This window comes from Centroberyx affinis, unplaced genomic scaffold, assembly GCF_046629955.1.
Source record: "Centroberyx affinis isolate AG114_WGS23_722 - 3 ecotype Tasmania unplaced genomic scaffold, CSIRO-AGI_Caff_v1 ptg004685l_1, whole genome shotgun sequence".
Classification (NCBI taxonomy): domain Eukaryota; kingdom Metazoa; phylum Chordata; class Actinopteri; order Beryciformes; family Berycidae; genus Centroberyx; species Centroberyx affinis.
In genome coordinates this window covers 41,332-57,124 of record NW_027282265.1, presented here as the reverse complement: position 1 = coordinate 57,124, position 15,793 = coordinate 41,332, and the positions used below count along the sequence as shown (strand labels likewise).

Here is a 15,793-nt window from a genome sequence, read left to right as displayed (position 1 = left end):
GGGTGATAGTTTGAAGTTTTGTTTTTGAACATAGTAGTTTATCCAGACGTAGACCAGCGATAGGACAACTGGATTTAGTCCATTTTGTGCACTTCGCTGTGCTTATTTTTACTTTTTTTTTTTGCAAGTCGAGCCTCTGAGTCGATGGGCAGGTGAAAATGAGCAAAGAAGGGGCGGGGCCTGATGTTGTTTTGACCCCTCCCTCCTCCAGCCGCGCCCCCCCGCCCCCCAAAAAGCAGTTATCAACCAGTTCCAGCCCAGAGTTTCTCCCGCTGGTTTCCATCTCAGCTTTCGTCTGGTCACCAGTGTTCACAAAGCATACTGACAGACACACTGACGCCTCCATCCCCCTTCGAAGGGCCTGCAACTCTCGCTTCTTTTCTCTTCGTCCATTCATTCATGTTTTCATCCAACCGTTTGAAAAGTACGTGAGGGGGTATTTGATACCCTGCAGCAGCTGCTGAAGCACAAACAAGGAAACAAGGGAGAGAAACGTCACTTCCCACCTTCCATAAAACATTCTCCTGGTTGGCTAAACATCAGACATGTCCGTACCTGCCAGTGACCTGCAGGCCAGGAGGAGCTCACTTCGCCAGATGTTCAAACGGCACACTGACCTGCATGTGGGGGGGGGGGGGATGAGAGGGTTAGGAGACAAGGAGACAAGCAGGGAAGGAGGCTACCTGGAGGAGACAGAGAGGGAAGAAGGACACTTCCCCGTCCAAACACTGAATGGTACATGTGTGATCAGTAGTCTGTTTCTATGCACTGAATTTAAAATGGTCTTGTATGCAGAAATTTCAACCAACATCAGTATACTGAAAATATTAGGATGCACGTGATTTTTTTTCCAGGTTTGATTTGAGACATTGGGAAAACACTGAAAACTACTGGAAATTAGTGGATTAAATAAACTGCTTTGTTTGGGCCAAAGTGTAGTTTACAGTTAATCTGCTGAAGTTTCATCATATTTTCAACATGTGGAAAGTGACATTTCAGTACATGTATATATACTGTAGTTGTCATGGTTCGGCCATGACCGGCCTGTGTGTTTCTTTCTGTGTTCCCTGCCTCCCTTGTGTCTCCGCCTCCTGGTTTGTCTGTCAGTGTGTAGTGTGGGTGTGGCTCCCTCTCTCCCCCAGCTCCTGCTCCCACACACCTGTACCTCATTTGTAATCACCCCATGTGTATATTAGTCTTGTTTCCCCAGTCAGTCTTTGTCGGTTCATTGTTCTGTATTATGTTCTGTTACTGGTGTCAGTTTGTGTAGAGCGCTTGTTTTTTGGTTTCCTGTGTCACCTGCTATTTGTGCATTAAACTCCCAGTCTGGGGATTTTTGATCACCACCTGCATCGCTGTCCTGCGTTTGGGTCCTCACCACACCTACCCGTGACAGTAGTATTTTCATATTTTTCACACACTGCATGCTAACTGTTGCATTGTTACAGTATCCAGGTAAAGGTAAAGGTATAGATTAGGTATAGCCTCTCTTAGCCATAGTGAGAGCTTTTGGTCTTTCCCTCACAAATTTTGATGCTAGCGAAGAAAAAAGTTTCAGGAAGTTTTAGAGAAACGTGGGCCCAGATTCACTAATATAAAGGTTTCTGCAGGGAAGACCATGCGTTATTTCTCCAAAATGATCAAATCAGAAAGCCGTGCTATTCACTAATCTTGTGCAATGAATGGAAAGCTGCTACTAGCGCTGGTCAAAAAATAAAGCCTCTTTGCACCTGTCATGGTCATGCATATGTAAATTATATGCAAATCTCATTATTTTGCCCACACAATAGACAATATTTGTAGACGAGGTCATGCAAATAGAGACTGGACTCAATTCACTAACACTTTGCAACACCAAAATTATTGTAGCATGTAGTATAAGATCTTTTGAAAGGCGGTGTGAAGACTTTGCACAAAGAGTTTGGACATTCAGAGAGGCTGCTGTCGTTGCTAAGAGACAGAGGCTTCGTCAACAGCCAATCAGACAGAAAGGAAGAATTTTCACCTACAATCTCACATCAGACCAATTAGAATAGTCCAATTATAAAGGGGCTTTGGGGCATGAGTGACAGCTAGTATCAAAGCTGAAGCAATTAGATGAATGGACTATTTGCTCTTTTACAGGCTTTTTTGTGTCACAACTTAATTCGATCAATTCTTGAGTGAGAAAGACAAAAAAACTCAACTGCACTGAAATCGCCCCGGCAACACAATCTCAGGGTTTGTTCACCTACCTGTGATGCAGTGATGCGTGATTGGTCGAGGCGTGCGGTGAGGTCAGAGGAGGAGACGTTGGCGGGCGCTCCGCGGTGCAGCCGCATGGCCACCTTCCTCTCTCGCTCGGCACGGGACGCCGCCTGGGGGGAGCGGTTACCTGCACGGGCACACACACACACACACACACACACACACACACACACACACACACACACACACACACACACACACACTTCATATGTAAGCCTAAACCCTGCTAAGGACGCTAAGGATGATAATTTTTCCTGTCTTCCACTAGATTCAAAGTCACAGCAAGTATTTCTTATGGCAAAAATCAGTCAAGGATTATTGCTTGTGAATATTTCAGCACCATGCAACAAAGTCCAGGGAGGATTGAATTTGCATAACCTGCAGATTTAAAAGAGCCTCCCATCTTTTCAGAGGCGGCCGGGGGAAAATGCGGCAGCTTTCTACCCAGCAGGCACTTGGCTGGTTTACCTCGTTTTTTCCACCCCTATGTTTACACAGTTCCTTCCTGTTTGCCTGCGGGACCGACCTGACTGCTGGACGCCGCGGGAGGCCGGGTTGGCGGCGGCGGCGTCCGGTCCGTTCCTAACCCTGTTGGCGGCCGCGGGGTTCGGACCGGGGGGCAACGCTCGACCTCCGGCTCCTCTTTGGCCTCCTCCTGCTCGCTCCTCCCCCTCTTTCCCCTCCCGTCTCTCTCTCTCTCCGTCCTCCGCTGTCCTGCTGGCTCCCTGAAACAGAGAGGGACGGTATAGATGTGAGTGTCCACCCAGGTTCTGTAGAGACAGGCAGGCAGTGATCTCCAGTCAGAAAGGTGTTTCTAGGCTTGAAAGCTTTGGGAATCTCATCACAAACAGTGGATGGAGAAAGACTAAGGGTGCAATCACACCTACAGTTTGTTTTATTTGGTCCATGAGATCCACCTCTTTATACCCATAAACCCTTGTGTTTTGGGGTCGTTAGCTGTAGTTGGTTCAGATTATATTCTAGTTCTTAACAAGGCTTGCTGCAGTTCTTGGAAGAGGACCGAGACCAACTATATTTCACGGTATTTGGTTCCATTTGGTGTTTGAATGGCATAGTTCTCACCTGCCCAGACAAACTGAACTAAAAGAGTAAACAGTCAAGAGTTCGAACTGAACGGCTGGGGACTAAACTAGTTACTCTACCCCGAAATCCATTCAAATTGTTCTGTTATTTCCACTTGCCATATGTCTCTACTTATTGTATCTTACCTATTCAATCAATGTTTAGACTGATGGAATAAATGTCCATTTAGTAGTACTTTTTAGGGTCTTAGGTTAGTCTTAGGTGTTTTGTAGGTTGTAAGTGTTACTGTATAATACATGCACTTTTTCAAATCTAGACGTGTTAGTAAACATATACTTTAAATACTATCTGCTTAGTGTCTGGGCCCCTATTCTCAAGCTTCAGATAGCTTATCAGGGTGTCCCATTTCACATATCTCCATTATGTCTCATATGATTGTACTTATATTTAACTGATTTGTGAATAAACTGAACTGAACTGAACTAACCACTCGTGCTTGATGTGAACGCACCCTTACATGATGAGCTTTGAACCTCCACACTCAAGCTATTTTGAAAAAGTATTACACTCACGGTGTCATGCTGGTTAACTATAACTGTTACATTGTGCAGGTTGAGTGTGACAGGAATGAACTGTAGACAAGCCACTCACAAACTTGAGCATGTTCCAGTCGAAGACGTAGTCGTAGGAGAAGCCCTGTCGGTGGAACAGGTTCCTGAACAGCTGCCTCAGGTAGGAGTAGTCCGGCTTGTCATCGAACCGCAGGGAGCGGCAGAAGTTCAGGTAGGTGGAGAACTCAGCTGGGAGGAAAACACAGACAGGTGAGCTACAGTGTCAAGCCTTATGGGAAGAAAAAACATATGACAGCAATACTGCAGAAGCCCAGGAATTCAAAGCCAAGTTACGTGAAAGCAATCGACTGTAAAGTTGATTTTTCGGTCCATAGAGCAGCGGCACCAATGATGCCATCCATGAGGAAACCAAATCTCCCATCTACTCTCACTTTGATTCCTACATTTTCAAACTTCTCATTCATATCGCTGGTCTCATGTGATGTGATTCATAACTCCAACCTTGATGATTTTCATGTTTTAACTTCAACTGAAGGATTACATGTTCCTCTATGGGTTGAGAAAATTCTACCACCCTTATGAAACCCCGAAAAAAACCCATTGGATAAACTGAAAAATGCCGGTGGTCAAGCTGAAAACTAAGAAAACTTAGTTCCTGAGACGTTGACATTTTGGAGATGTAAGGCTTTCACTGGACAGCCACCATATATGTCTACTTAACACTAAAAAGCCCAAGAGACTTGATGCATGAAGAGAAGACTTGAGACTTGACTTGACTTGGGTTCTGGTGACTTGGGACTTGACTTCGACTTGTACTTTGAAGACTTGAAAAGGTTTCTAAAGTCTCGACTTGAGATCTTGTGTTTGTGTAAATGACTCAGATTGAAAGTGATGAGATTTGTTCCAGCAGACGACTGAATTTAAATTCTGTTTTCTGAATTTGTATGGAATGATTGAATTTATTGAAGTTGAAACTGATTATAGAAATCAAACTCATGATGCTCTTACCAAGTTTTTATCCTATTAAAACCATATTGCATTGAAAAGTCCTAGATATTTAGTTTTCTTTAAGATATTAAATTGATACTGGACTCTTGATTTGTTCTGACTTGACTTGCTGTTCTACATTTAGACTTGGACTTGACTTGAGACTTGAGACTGAATTGGGTCACACCTCTGGATTATGTTTAACGCCTCCCCTTTTTCTCTATTCTTACTCATGTTGTTTTGTTTTTTCTTTATTGTTTCCTATTACGATTTGCTGCAGCAGCGATCAGATTCCCATCACTAGAGTCTGATGTGTCTCATCTCTACTCACATGGGCGTCTCTACTCACATGGGCGTCTCTACTCACATGGGCGTCTCTACTCACATGGGTATCCCTTACACAGCACCTCGATGGGCGTGGACATCTTCTTCTCGCTGATGCGTTCGTACTTCTGCCTCTTGGTGGCGGCCTTCAGGCCCTGCCAGGGCAGAGAGCCCAGGTTGAAGTACATGAGGACGTAACCCAGAGACTCCAGGTCGTCCCGCCTGGACTGTTCTGTAGAGAGGGAGAGAGAGAGAGAGAGAGAGAGAGAGAGAGAGAGAGGGAGAGGGGGGAAAGAGGAGAATGAAACAGCAAAATAGTAAATAGTAAATAAGGGGAAGCAAGTGTCGATAAGGGATGGATGGATGAGAAAAGTAATGGAGAAGGGAAGTAGGAAAAAAGGAAATGAGGAAAGGAGTAAGGAAGCAGTATAATGAAAGAGAGAGGATAGTAAGGAAAGGAAAGAAAAAGAGGAGAGGAAAGCAAAGGAAAGGGAATGAGAGGAGAGAAGAGGAGAGGACAAGAAAGGAGAGGAGAGGAAGGGAAAGGAAAGTAGGGGAGAGGAGAAACGAAAGCAAAGGGAAGGAAAGCAAAGGAAAGGAAAGAAGGAGAGAGGAGAAACGAAAGCAAAGGAAATGAAAGCAAAGGAAAGGAAAGTAGGGGAGAGGAGAAAGGAAAGGAAAGGAAAGGGAAGGGAAGGGAAGGGAAGGACAGGACAGGAAAGGAAAGGAAAGGAAAGGAAAGGCTGCAGCAGTTCTGAGAATCCAGTCCTGATCAATACAGACGCAAAACATTAAGTGTATTGACTTTGGAAGACACACACAAACTAAATCGGGTTAGAAGAACACACACACACACACACACACACACACAGCCCTTCCTATAACATAAAGTATCTAGGCCAGCCTGTGCCTGTGTGTGCTTGTGTGTGTGTGCTTGTGTGTGTGCTTGTGTGTGTGTGTGTGTGTGTGTGTGTGTGTGTGTGTGTGTGTGTGTGTGAGTGTGTGTGTGTGTGTGTGTGTGTGTGCCTGCGGCCTCACCGATGCCCAGGTGTGTGTTGATGGAGGCGTAGCGCGCGGTGCCGGTCAGGTTCTTGTTCTCGCGGTAGGGGATGTGCTGGTGCGTTCGGGCGTCACGGTATTTCTTGGCGAGGCCGAAGTCGATGATGTAGACCAGGTTGCCCTTCTTGCCCAGACCCATCAGGAAGTTGTCCGGCTTCACGTCTCTGTGGATGAAGTTCTTGGAGTGGATGTACTCGATCCTGCTGATCTGCATCGGACAGACGGGGGAGTCGGGTTTAAAGGAGCATTACGTGATCTAACACCTTTCATGAAGTAAAGGTAAAATGGAAGTAACTTCTACTCCACTACGTTTCAGAGGGAAATATTGTACTTTTTACTCCATTACATTTATTTGACAGCTTTACTTTGCAGATTTAGATTATTAATACAAATTATAAATCAACTAATATATTATGATATATTTTTTATACCCAGCAGTATATAAAGTAATTAAAATTAGCTCCACCTTTACCAGCTGCAACATTAAAGTGATGAACACATTAATGCATCAATAATTATAGTCCAATAACATGATATATATGATTCTGAAATGGGCCATTCTGCATAATGACTACTTTTACTTTTGTTGCTTTAAGTATATTTTGATGCTAATACTTTTGTACTTTGACTTAAGTAAGATTTTGAATGCAGGACTTTTACTTGTAACAGAGTATTTTTACACTGTGGTATTGCTACTTTTACTTAAGTAAAAGATGAGAAAACTTTTTCCACCACTGATCTGTTTTTATTCAATGTATGTATGCAAGTAAAAACATAAGAGCGAACATTGCTGCTTCTTCAGGTTTTCTCATTTGTATAAATTATGAATAAACACAGATCAGTCACCTTTATCGGCCTCTAATGGCGGAATTGCAACATTTGGAGTGACTTGAATCCCCAATAGGCGAGGAGTTTCTGTTCCAAAACAGAGTATGGGCCAGAAAGTGAGTTTTGAAAGCCAGAAATCTCAGCAGCTACAGAAGTAATGGATAAATCATTGGTATTGATCAACAACCCCATTAACTCCCTGCAGATAGATTGAGGTCTTTTTCTGTTACGGGGCAGGAAAAATCTTAATTGTAGAAAGGAGAGGAGAGGAGAGGAGAGGAGAGGAGAGGAGAAGAGGGGAGAGGAGAGGAGAGGAGAGGAAGAGAGGAGAGGAGAGGAGAGGAGAAGAGGGGAGAGGATGAGAGGAGAGGAAGAGAGGAGAGGAGAGGAGAGGAGAAGAGGGGAGAGGAGAGGAGAGGAGAGAAGAGGGGAGAGGAGAGGAGAGGAAGAGAGGAGAGGAAGAGAGGAGAGGAGAGGAGAAGAGGGGAGAGGAGAGGAGAGGAAGAGAGGAGAGGAGAAGAGGGGAGAGGAGAGGAGAGGAGAGAAGGACAACAGTGAGAGAGAAAGAGAGGGAGGCGATTAGGGGAACGAGGTCAAAGTGGCGAAGAGAAATCGGGACAAAAAGAACAAATGTGGCAGCATAGACTGAAGAATGACATATGAGGGATTAAAAAGGCTCATAAAAGATTTGGGACTAGGCCGTCTTGTGGAGCTTCCCTGTCCCAGATTAGAAATTACTTTTGTGGAGGAGCTGAATGGACGAAGACACTGCAGGGGATTAAGCTTTGTGTAGATCCAGGAAACAAGCCTCAGAGGTTTAGAGGAGACTTATTCTCCCATTTCAAATGATCCTTTTAGTTTCCGTCTAAAAATAGCCACGTCCTTTTTTTTTTATTGAAATCGGTATATAACTTCCCAACCCGAGATTATTTGACCTCAACATGTTGTGTGCAAGCAAAGTTCAAATATCCATTCAAATACCCATTAGCATTGTGAAAGTCTAACTGAATGAGGTTTCTTGGAATTTTGATCCCTTATTTTTTATCTCTTTGCAAAAATGATGTGTCAATCAATTTCTAACATACAGACTTCAGCTGTTGTTGTCAGTGAATAATCAGGGTGAAGATGTGGATCAATAGAAAAATGAGAGCATAAGGATTCAGTATCGTAACCATCTCTCTCTGTCCAATAGGAATGCAGGATTGCACCTTTTAACCTGTATCTTTCTACGATCTACAACTATCATTCTTTGTGTCCAAAGAGAAGGAAATGTGAAGGTTTTTAGATAATCGTCATAGCAGGTGCTTGCTATAGAATAAGTGTAAAAAGTTTGGATTCCATCAAAAAGACTTGAGGAACCTTTAGGACCCCAAGACGGTGCCTTGATGAACCCCTTCTTAAAGATTTCATGAACCCTGACGCTGCTTCCATGAAACTCTAACATTAGGGGGTTCTTCTTTCTTTTTCCATAAAGTGTTTATTGGCTCTGACTGGATCTCAGAGGAACCCCCTGAGGAACCCCTGGGTTTTTAGAGTGTGATTGATCCGTCTCACCATCTGGTCGGCCAGCAGCAGGACAGTTTTCAGGCTGAACTTGCGGGAGCAGAAGTTGAACAGGTCCTCCAGACTGGGGCCCAGCAGCTCCATCACCATCACGTTGTAGTCGCCCTCCGCCCCGCACCACTTGATGGACGGGATTCCCACTGGGGAGGAGGGGGAGGAGGGGGAGGAGGGGGTGGGGGGGTTAGAGGAAACTTGTTCACCTATTGCTTAATAACTTGGAAAACAATACATGGGTTAAAATTCACCAGTTTTCATTGATGTGCTGCGTTTTCACTGCTATATTTGACTGTTTGTCTGGTGTAAAATCAAATGTTAGTTCCATTATTAACATCCAACATCTCAATGTACCCCACTGCCCCTGAACGCACCTCAATGCTCCCCAAATCCCGTCCATACACTTGAATGTCCCTCAACGCACCTCAACTTCCCTCAATGCCCCAGAATGACCCTTAATATGCTTCAGCAACCCTATAAATGCCCCTTAATGCCCCCAAACGACCCTCACTGCCCCTAAATGCTCCTCAAGGCCCCTAAATGCCCATAATAGTCCCTTAACACCCCTAAATGCCTTTTGATGCCTTTCAATACCCCTAAACAACACTAAATGCCCCTCAAGGCCCATAAATGACAGAAACAAATAGGAACGCTGCTGTAGAACAGAGAGGTGTTCATTGGGACTTTGGGCCAGTCTCAATGGCAAACATTATGCAAAAAATCAAAGGTGATTCCTTAGAAAAATAAAAAGCCTTTATTATAGTGGCGTCCAGTCCTGGTGGGTCTGGGTTTGAATCCGACCCAAGACCATTGTCACCATATCATCCTCCTCTATCTCCTCCTTTCCTGTCTCTCTACTTTGAACTGGTAGGTACTTATAGGTGAAAATGACAAAAAAGACACTATATTTAAGGCTTTTTTTTGTATTTTTTTGTATTTTCTCACCTATAAATTCCCCTCAATGCCCCCAAGTGACCCTTAATACCCCAAAACACCCTTCCTTGCCCCTCAATGCCCCTAAATACCCCTGAACGCCCCCCTCACCTCCACCCTGCATCATCTTGTAGAACTTGCTCTCGATGTGGAGCTGTGGGTGTTTGGTCTTCACACATTCCAGCTTGATGGCCACTTCCTCTCCCGTAGCGATGTTAGCACCTGAAGGGAGCAACGAGAGAGACGTTACTACACAGATACAGCGCATCGATCTCTTCCAACACAACTGGGATCTGTTTAAGCTGGGAAATTTAAGAGATAAGAGATCTAAGTGTTCACAATGTATGGATGAATTTCACAACACAAACCCGAAATAGCCCAAAGTCTCACCGAGGTAAATGTCTCCAAAGGATCCGCTCCCTATCTTCCTCCCGAGGCGGTACTTGTTTCCCACCCTCAACTCCATGGCTCCTGGGCTTTTCAACTCACTGATGAGGGCAAACACACACACACACACACACACACACACACACACACAAACAAGCTGTCATCAATCACTGTAGCAATCAATAGAGGAGAAGGACGCTGCGGTGCAAAGCTGCACAGTTCAAACTTTAAGCTCCAGGCCCTTGGTGCTGCTGTATGGTGGAAAAGAAAAGAAACTGGAAGCTCGGATGAACAAAAGAAAATCGACAGGAGAGATGAGAAAGAATAAAAAGTGGAAGAGAGAAAGATTTAAGCAGAAACTGGGATGCAGTGTAGACTGAGTTGGGTGCGATGGACCATTGGAACTGGGGAGGAAAATGCTAGATAAAGAGATTTGACTTGACTGAAAAACCACTGTGAAAACAAACGCTTTGTTTACTAAAAGCGCTGAGTGAACTAAGCCACATATTTCCATTTCTCAATACACAGGATCAGACGTTTTGTTGAGTTAGACCCATCACTCCTCCACAAGACTCAAGGATAACCTACGTCTGGATAACGAAGTGTGTATGAAGTGTATGGGGAGCAGGTGAGGGCAGAGTATAGCTGTGTAACATGATTTATTCAGCGCTGCGAGGGGGGTCAGATCAGCAACTCACACACTCTTTCAACCCACTTCAAAAAGGAGTATAGGCTACAGTCCTGTGTACAGATGATTTGCATAAACTCCCAATTTCTGACCGAGTCCCCTGGTAAAATTAGAATGAGTCACGCTTCCTTGCCGAGGCTTTATCTGTCCAAACAGGCATAATGTGTAATAGGTGTTTAAAAGTAGAAAAAGGGGCTGAGAGAAGACGGTGTTAGATGCCAGTTTGACATTGAGTAAGTTCATTTATTTTAGTCCCGGCTGCACTGTAGACCCAAATACACCCCAGTAACACACATTATGGACGGATAAGCCATTGCTGCAAACACCAAACCCATCACCAAAAGGTTCCTCATGCATCTCATCCCTCTCTCTCTCTCTCTCTCTCTCTCTCGACCTATAAGAGCTTCACACTGCTCCTGTAATCTGGGTCTCACTATTGCTGCAAGGCTGCAAAAAAAAAAAAACACACACAGGCAAAAAAAAAAAAACGTGATGTTTTCAAAGGGAATACTGCACGCAGCTGCCCTAAATACCCCGACATACATCGCTGTGGAGCACAAGAAGAGGCAAGAGAGATGGGGGAAATGGGGGAAAGGAAAGGTGCTTGTTATCCAAAACACACACACACACACGGTCTGTCAATTTACGGATAACATTCCCGTAACCGCACCCTCGATACGGGACCTCTCTCTCTCCATCCAACCCGCCCTTCTTTTCGCTTTCCTTTCCCCCCCAAATCCCGACTCTATTCGGACTCTATTTGTCTGCTTGTCTACCCCAAACGACCCCCCCCCCACCCCTCACCCAGACACCCTGCTACCCAATGCCCCCCCCTCCCCTCCTCCTCCTCTCCTCCTCCTCCTCACCAGGTTGTGTCAGGCCTCCGTCTTGGCCCGGCTGGCTCTCACTCAGGACCCTGGACAGCGACGCACCGACGCGGCTCCGGACGGCTCATCACCTCGGTAAAATCTGACCTGAAACCCCCCCCCCACCAAAAAAAGAAAAAACGCAGCCGAGCAGAGCCGAACTGAGGCGAACCGAACCGATGAAACTCTGGAAGATTCTCAATGACACAATTTCTTTTTTTTTTTGTGGGAGGAAAAACGCTGAAACCCTCAGGTCTTCTCTCTCCTCTCTCTCTCTCCTCTTCTCCGCGCTCTGTCTCTCTCCCCCTCCTCCTCCTCCTCGCAGTTTACACCATTGACAATATCAATGATGTCATCCGCAGACTTGCAGAGATGCCCGGATTGCCTTAAAGGGGAATGCCACCCATTTAAAGAAAAGAAAAAACATATACAGTGCTGTGAGAAAGTTTGTACACCCCTTGAGTTTTTGCACAATTTATTGGGCTACAAAATGAAATTATTTGAATTTTTTTGCGAGAAAATTCTCTATAAAATTCATTTTGTAGGCCGACAAATTGTGCAAAACTCAAGGAGTGTTTTTCACAGCACTATATGTTATTTCAGTATTTCAGTCAATACTTGTGAACATGCACAACTCTTTCCTAAAGCTAGAAACTGGAGAAATGACCCTTGAACTTGTGATGTCACTAGGATGTAAAAATCAGGGTCAACTCCAGACAATGAATGGAGCACTGATTTTGTTGACCCATAAGGTTTTTGTGTGAATTCTTGCACCCAAATTAGGTTTAAATTATAGTTCATACCTGTTAGCAATGCTAGAATATAAACATTTTGATGTGACAACTCAACTCAGCATCTCATGGCTCCACAAAATCAGAGTCCCATTCATTGTCTATGGAGCAGCCGCTGATTTTACATCCCAGTGACATCACAAATTCAAGGGTTTTATCACTGATTTCTAGATTTAGAAAATAGTGGTGTGGGTTCACAAACAGCTGAACTGTCACAGGCACAGGGAGAACATACACACACAGTATGTGAATTCTTAAAATGGGTGTCATTCCCCTTTAAATCCACCGTGCTGCTTGTTTTGCTGGTGTGAATGAGGCACCAGGCCACCAGGCTGCAGTGGAGAAGGAAAAACACAAACCCTTTACTCAAGTGAAAGTAGGAATACTTTTAATGGAATATCACTCCAGTGAAAATGAAAGTCCTGCATTTAAAATTGCATCCACGTTTCCATTTGAGTTAAATTCTCTATGCATTAACCCATAAAGGTTATGTTCAAGGAGCTGGAGGTTCACTTGTGCTCCCTCTTTAAGCTGACTTTAATTTTGATAATGCATTTTTTTTTTTTTTTTTAAATGTATCTACATCTACATTAAAACCCGTAATCTGCAAAATAACTAGTAACTTCAGGTGTCAGAGAAATGTATAGTAAAATGTGTAATGTTTCCATCTGAAATGTAGTGGAATAAAAGTATAAAGTCTCATAAAATGGAAATACTCAAAATTACCTCAAAATTGTACTTAAATACAGTACTTGAGTAAATGCAATTACACCTTTTTTTGCACCAAATTTAATGTAGGTTCAATTTAGGTTTGGGAGACTTTAGTGAGTCTTTTGGATTTTAATTTTGTTTAGGATTACAAACGTGTTTTTTTTTTTCTTATAGAGCTCAACAAGAGCTTTCCACTCATATATAATAATTTTCTGCCAAAATGTCACTTGAGCCCCTTTGATACCAAACCTTCAGAATAAGCCTAAATTCCTAGATAACTTCCATTACAAGCATCGATAAGAAGGGTCAAAGGTCAGGGCTTTAGTGGCTTTACAATATTTCTGTGACTGTAGAATGATCATGAACGGAAAAGTAATAGAAGAGCGAAGGGGACAGAAGGGATTTTTTTCCTAATAAAAGTCCAAAACCTCATGGAAAACCACACACACTGCTATAAACTAAATAAATAAATAAACACTACTACTACCCTTAGCTTTTTAATTAAATTTTTTTGTTCATAAGGATGGTGCGATGGCATGAAAACACAGCCATCTTCCTTCAGCTTCTACACGTTCGTCATCTTGTCTTAGATGTTCAGAGAAGTGAAGCTTGATTGGAAAAAAGTGAGTGAGAAAGGTTTTTACCTTTCACAACAACTGACCAGGGAACAGCCCAGTTTGCTCCACTGGGAATGTGTGGAACTATATAAAGGAGAAGCAGTGAGTTGCATTTCCCAGTAAAGAGACTGTACTGGTGGCATTTAACACAGGAAACAGACTGGATGTAAACCTTGTTAAAAAAAGGCCATTTCTGAAAGAGGAGCAGAGTTTAGCAACTGATCTGAAATGGCAAAGAAGGGGGACCAGACTGCAAACCGCACACTCCACATCCTGCGAACTGATCTGAGGCCGCGACAAAATAACAACCAGTCACCACACACTTCAATTCAACCTTTATTATCTTGTTCTTTTCTGCTTTAAATTAATTTCCTCTCCTTTTTTTTTTGTAACATCTGAAATAAACAAAAACATCCTGAACAGGAGTGATAATAAAGACCGACTTAATTTAAATTGATACATAGTAACAAAAAACAAACAAAAAAAAAAAAACAGCAAAAACAAAACAGGTAACGTCTTTAACGTGTCTGTAAAACACTGTTCCAGCTCAGCTTGGTATGGGTAGGATTTGGCATCTTAATACAAAAATGCCTTCAGTTGGTTGCTTCGTCTTAAAAACCAAAAAAAAAAAAAAAAAAAAAAATCATTCTCTTATTGCATTTGGACAAAAAAAAAAAAAGAATATAAAACAGGAACAAAATGCTGCTAAAAAAACACAACTTAAGAGACATATGCATTAGTGCCAATGTTCTTGAACTTTTCATCTACACACACACACACGATTCAGACACACACACACACTCATCACTCATACCTGATGCAAGCTGTCAGATTAACATTTATTCACTTCCCTGACTGGGGCAGATAAGTGTTCAAAAGCACACACACACACACACACACACACACACACAACTCATGAATCTCTCATGGACAAGAAAGAAAACAAAAACAAAAAACATTCACCATTGTAGCAACAACACAGACACTCCCGATATCATCATCATCATCATCATCATCATCGTCGTCTTCATCACGTCTTCCTCCACACATCATACTGTCAACACTCCTTTCATGCACACACAGGCAGGCAGGAGGGCACCTTGTACAGCGAGTAAATAAGTGATCATAGTCATCATTATCGTCATGACAATATAGAATAACCAACTTGATTTCTCGAGTAAGAAAAAATACAATAACGAGGTCAGTGTTTCGAGGGGCAAAAAAAGGGACATCTCCGGATTTTTCCACAATGTTCCACGCAAATTTTTTTTTCTTCTTTTTTTAAATTTTAAAACAGAAAAAAACAAAAAAACAGAAAAAAAAAACAAAACAAGAAAAACGATAAACTGACGTACATACGACAAGGAGATACGATTTTGCTTGTCAAATATAAGAGCAGTGTGTTAACTGGTGAGGAGGAGGGTGCGATTCTGGCCAAGGCCACTGCTGTTGTGTAACATTTTGTCGTCCTGTAAAAGTTTGTGTGTAGCAGTTGTGTCGGAGCTCTGTGTCAAAAATGGAGGGATTTCCGGAGGGTGTGTCAACAAACCCAGAGGCATATATAGTGCAAGTTTGGCTAATGTTGTTTTGTTTGTTTTTTTTGTGTTTTTTTTACCCTGGGTGCCATATTGACGGCGTGTTTCTACCAAGGCAGAGCTGTCGGTACCTAGCAAAAAAACGCTCTCCGTTTCCAGATCTCGGGGGGGTTTTTGCTGATGTTCCTCTTCGACTCAGTAGTGTGTGGCTGTCCCGAGTTTTCTCCAAACTCTTCTCTCCAGACCCTTTTTTTGTTTTTTTTCCCCTGCTCTCGGCCTTTCCGAAACTTGAGAACTCAGAAGAACGCCAGCCAGGTCTATGGGGGCTCAGTCCGCAAGTCTGAATTTTTTGAGATTCAACCATTAAATAGTAATACAAAAAAATAACATTGTGGCACACTAAAAACAGCAATAGCTAAACTTGTTCATGTACGACTCTGGCTGAGCCTGTCTGCAGTGCATGCCTGAGTGATCGGGTCTCTGAATGCGGATGGTGGGATTTGGAGTAAAAAGACAAGAGCTATCCAGTTGAGTCCTAACAGTTTGATGGATTTCACCTTTTTCCCCCGGTTCAAGTTTCGCTGTCGTCTTCATTTAAAGTTTAACGGGTGAATGTATGTGTGTGAAAATCATGTGTGCATTTACTA

The 15,793-nt window shown here is 43.2% G+C and overlaps 1 protein-coding gene across 1 annotated transcript; it reads right to left on the bottom strand.

The window, feature by feature from the left end:
* Positions 1-353: 353 nt before the first annotated feature.
* On the bottom strand, positions 354-10,032 carry LOC139665838 (casein kinase I-like). Its single transcript, XM_071544840.1, has 10 exons — positions 9,942-10,032; positions 9,663-9,773; positions 8,616-8,764; positions 6,213-6,441; positions 5,236-5,406; positions 3,943-4,091; positions 2,774-2,972; positions 2,235-2,374; positions 556-617; positions 354-460 (listed from the first exon to the last, which is right to left on the bottom strand). Exons 1-9 carry the CDS (start codon positions 10,015-10,017, stop codon positions 585-587), a joined length of 1,257 nt encoding a protein of 418 aa, XP_071400941.1. The 5' UTR covers positions 10,018-10,032; the 3' UTR covers positions 354-460; positions 556-584.
* Positions 10,033-15,793: the final 5,761 nt, after the last annotated feature.

Excerpts from the sequence above, each read along its gene's own strand:
- LOC139665838 (XM_071544840.1), bottom strand. The coding sequence starts at position 10,017 with ATGGAGTTGAGGGTGGGAAACAAGTACCGCCTCGGGAGGAAGATAGGG. Across the intron at positions 9,774-9,941 it reads CTTTGGAGACATTTACCTCG|GTGCTAACATCGCTACGGGA; the intron begins GTGAGACTTTGG and ends TGCTCCCTTCAG. Across the intron at positions 5,407-6,212 it reads CAACACACACCTGGGCATCG|AACAGTCCAGGCGGGACGAC; the intron begins GTGAGGCCGCAG and ends CCCTCTCTACAG.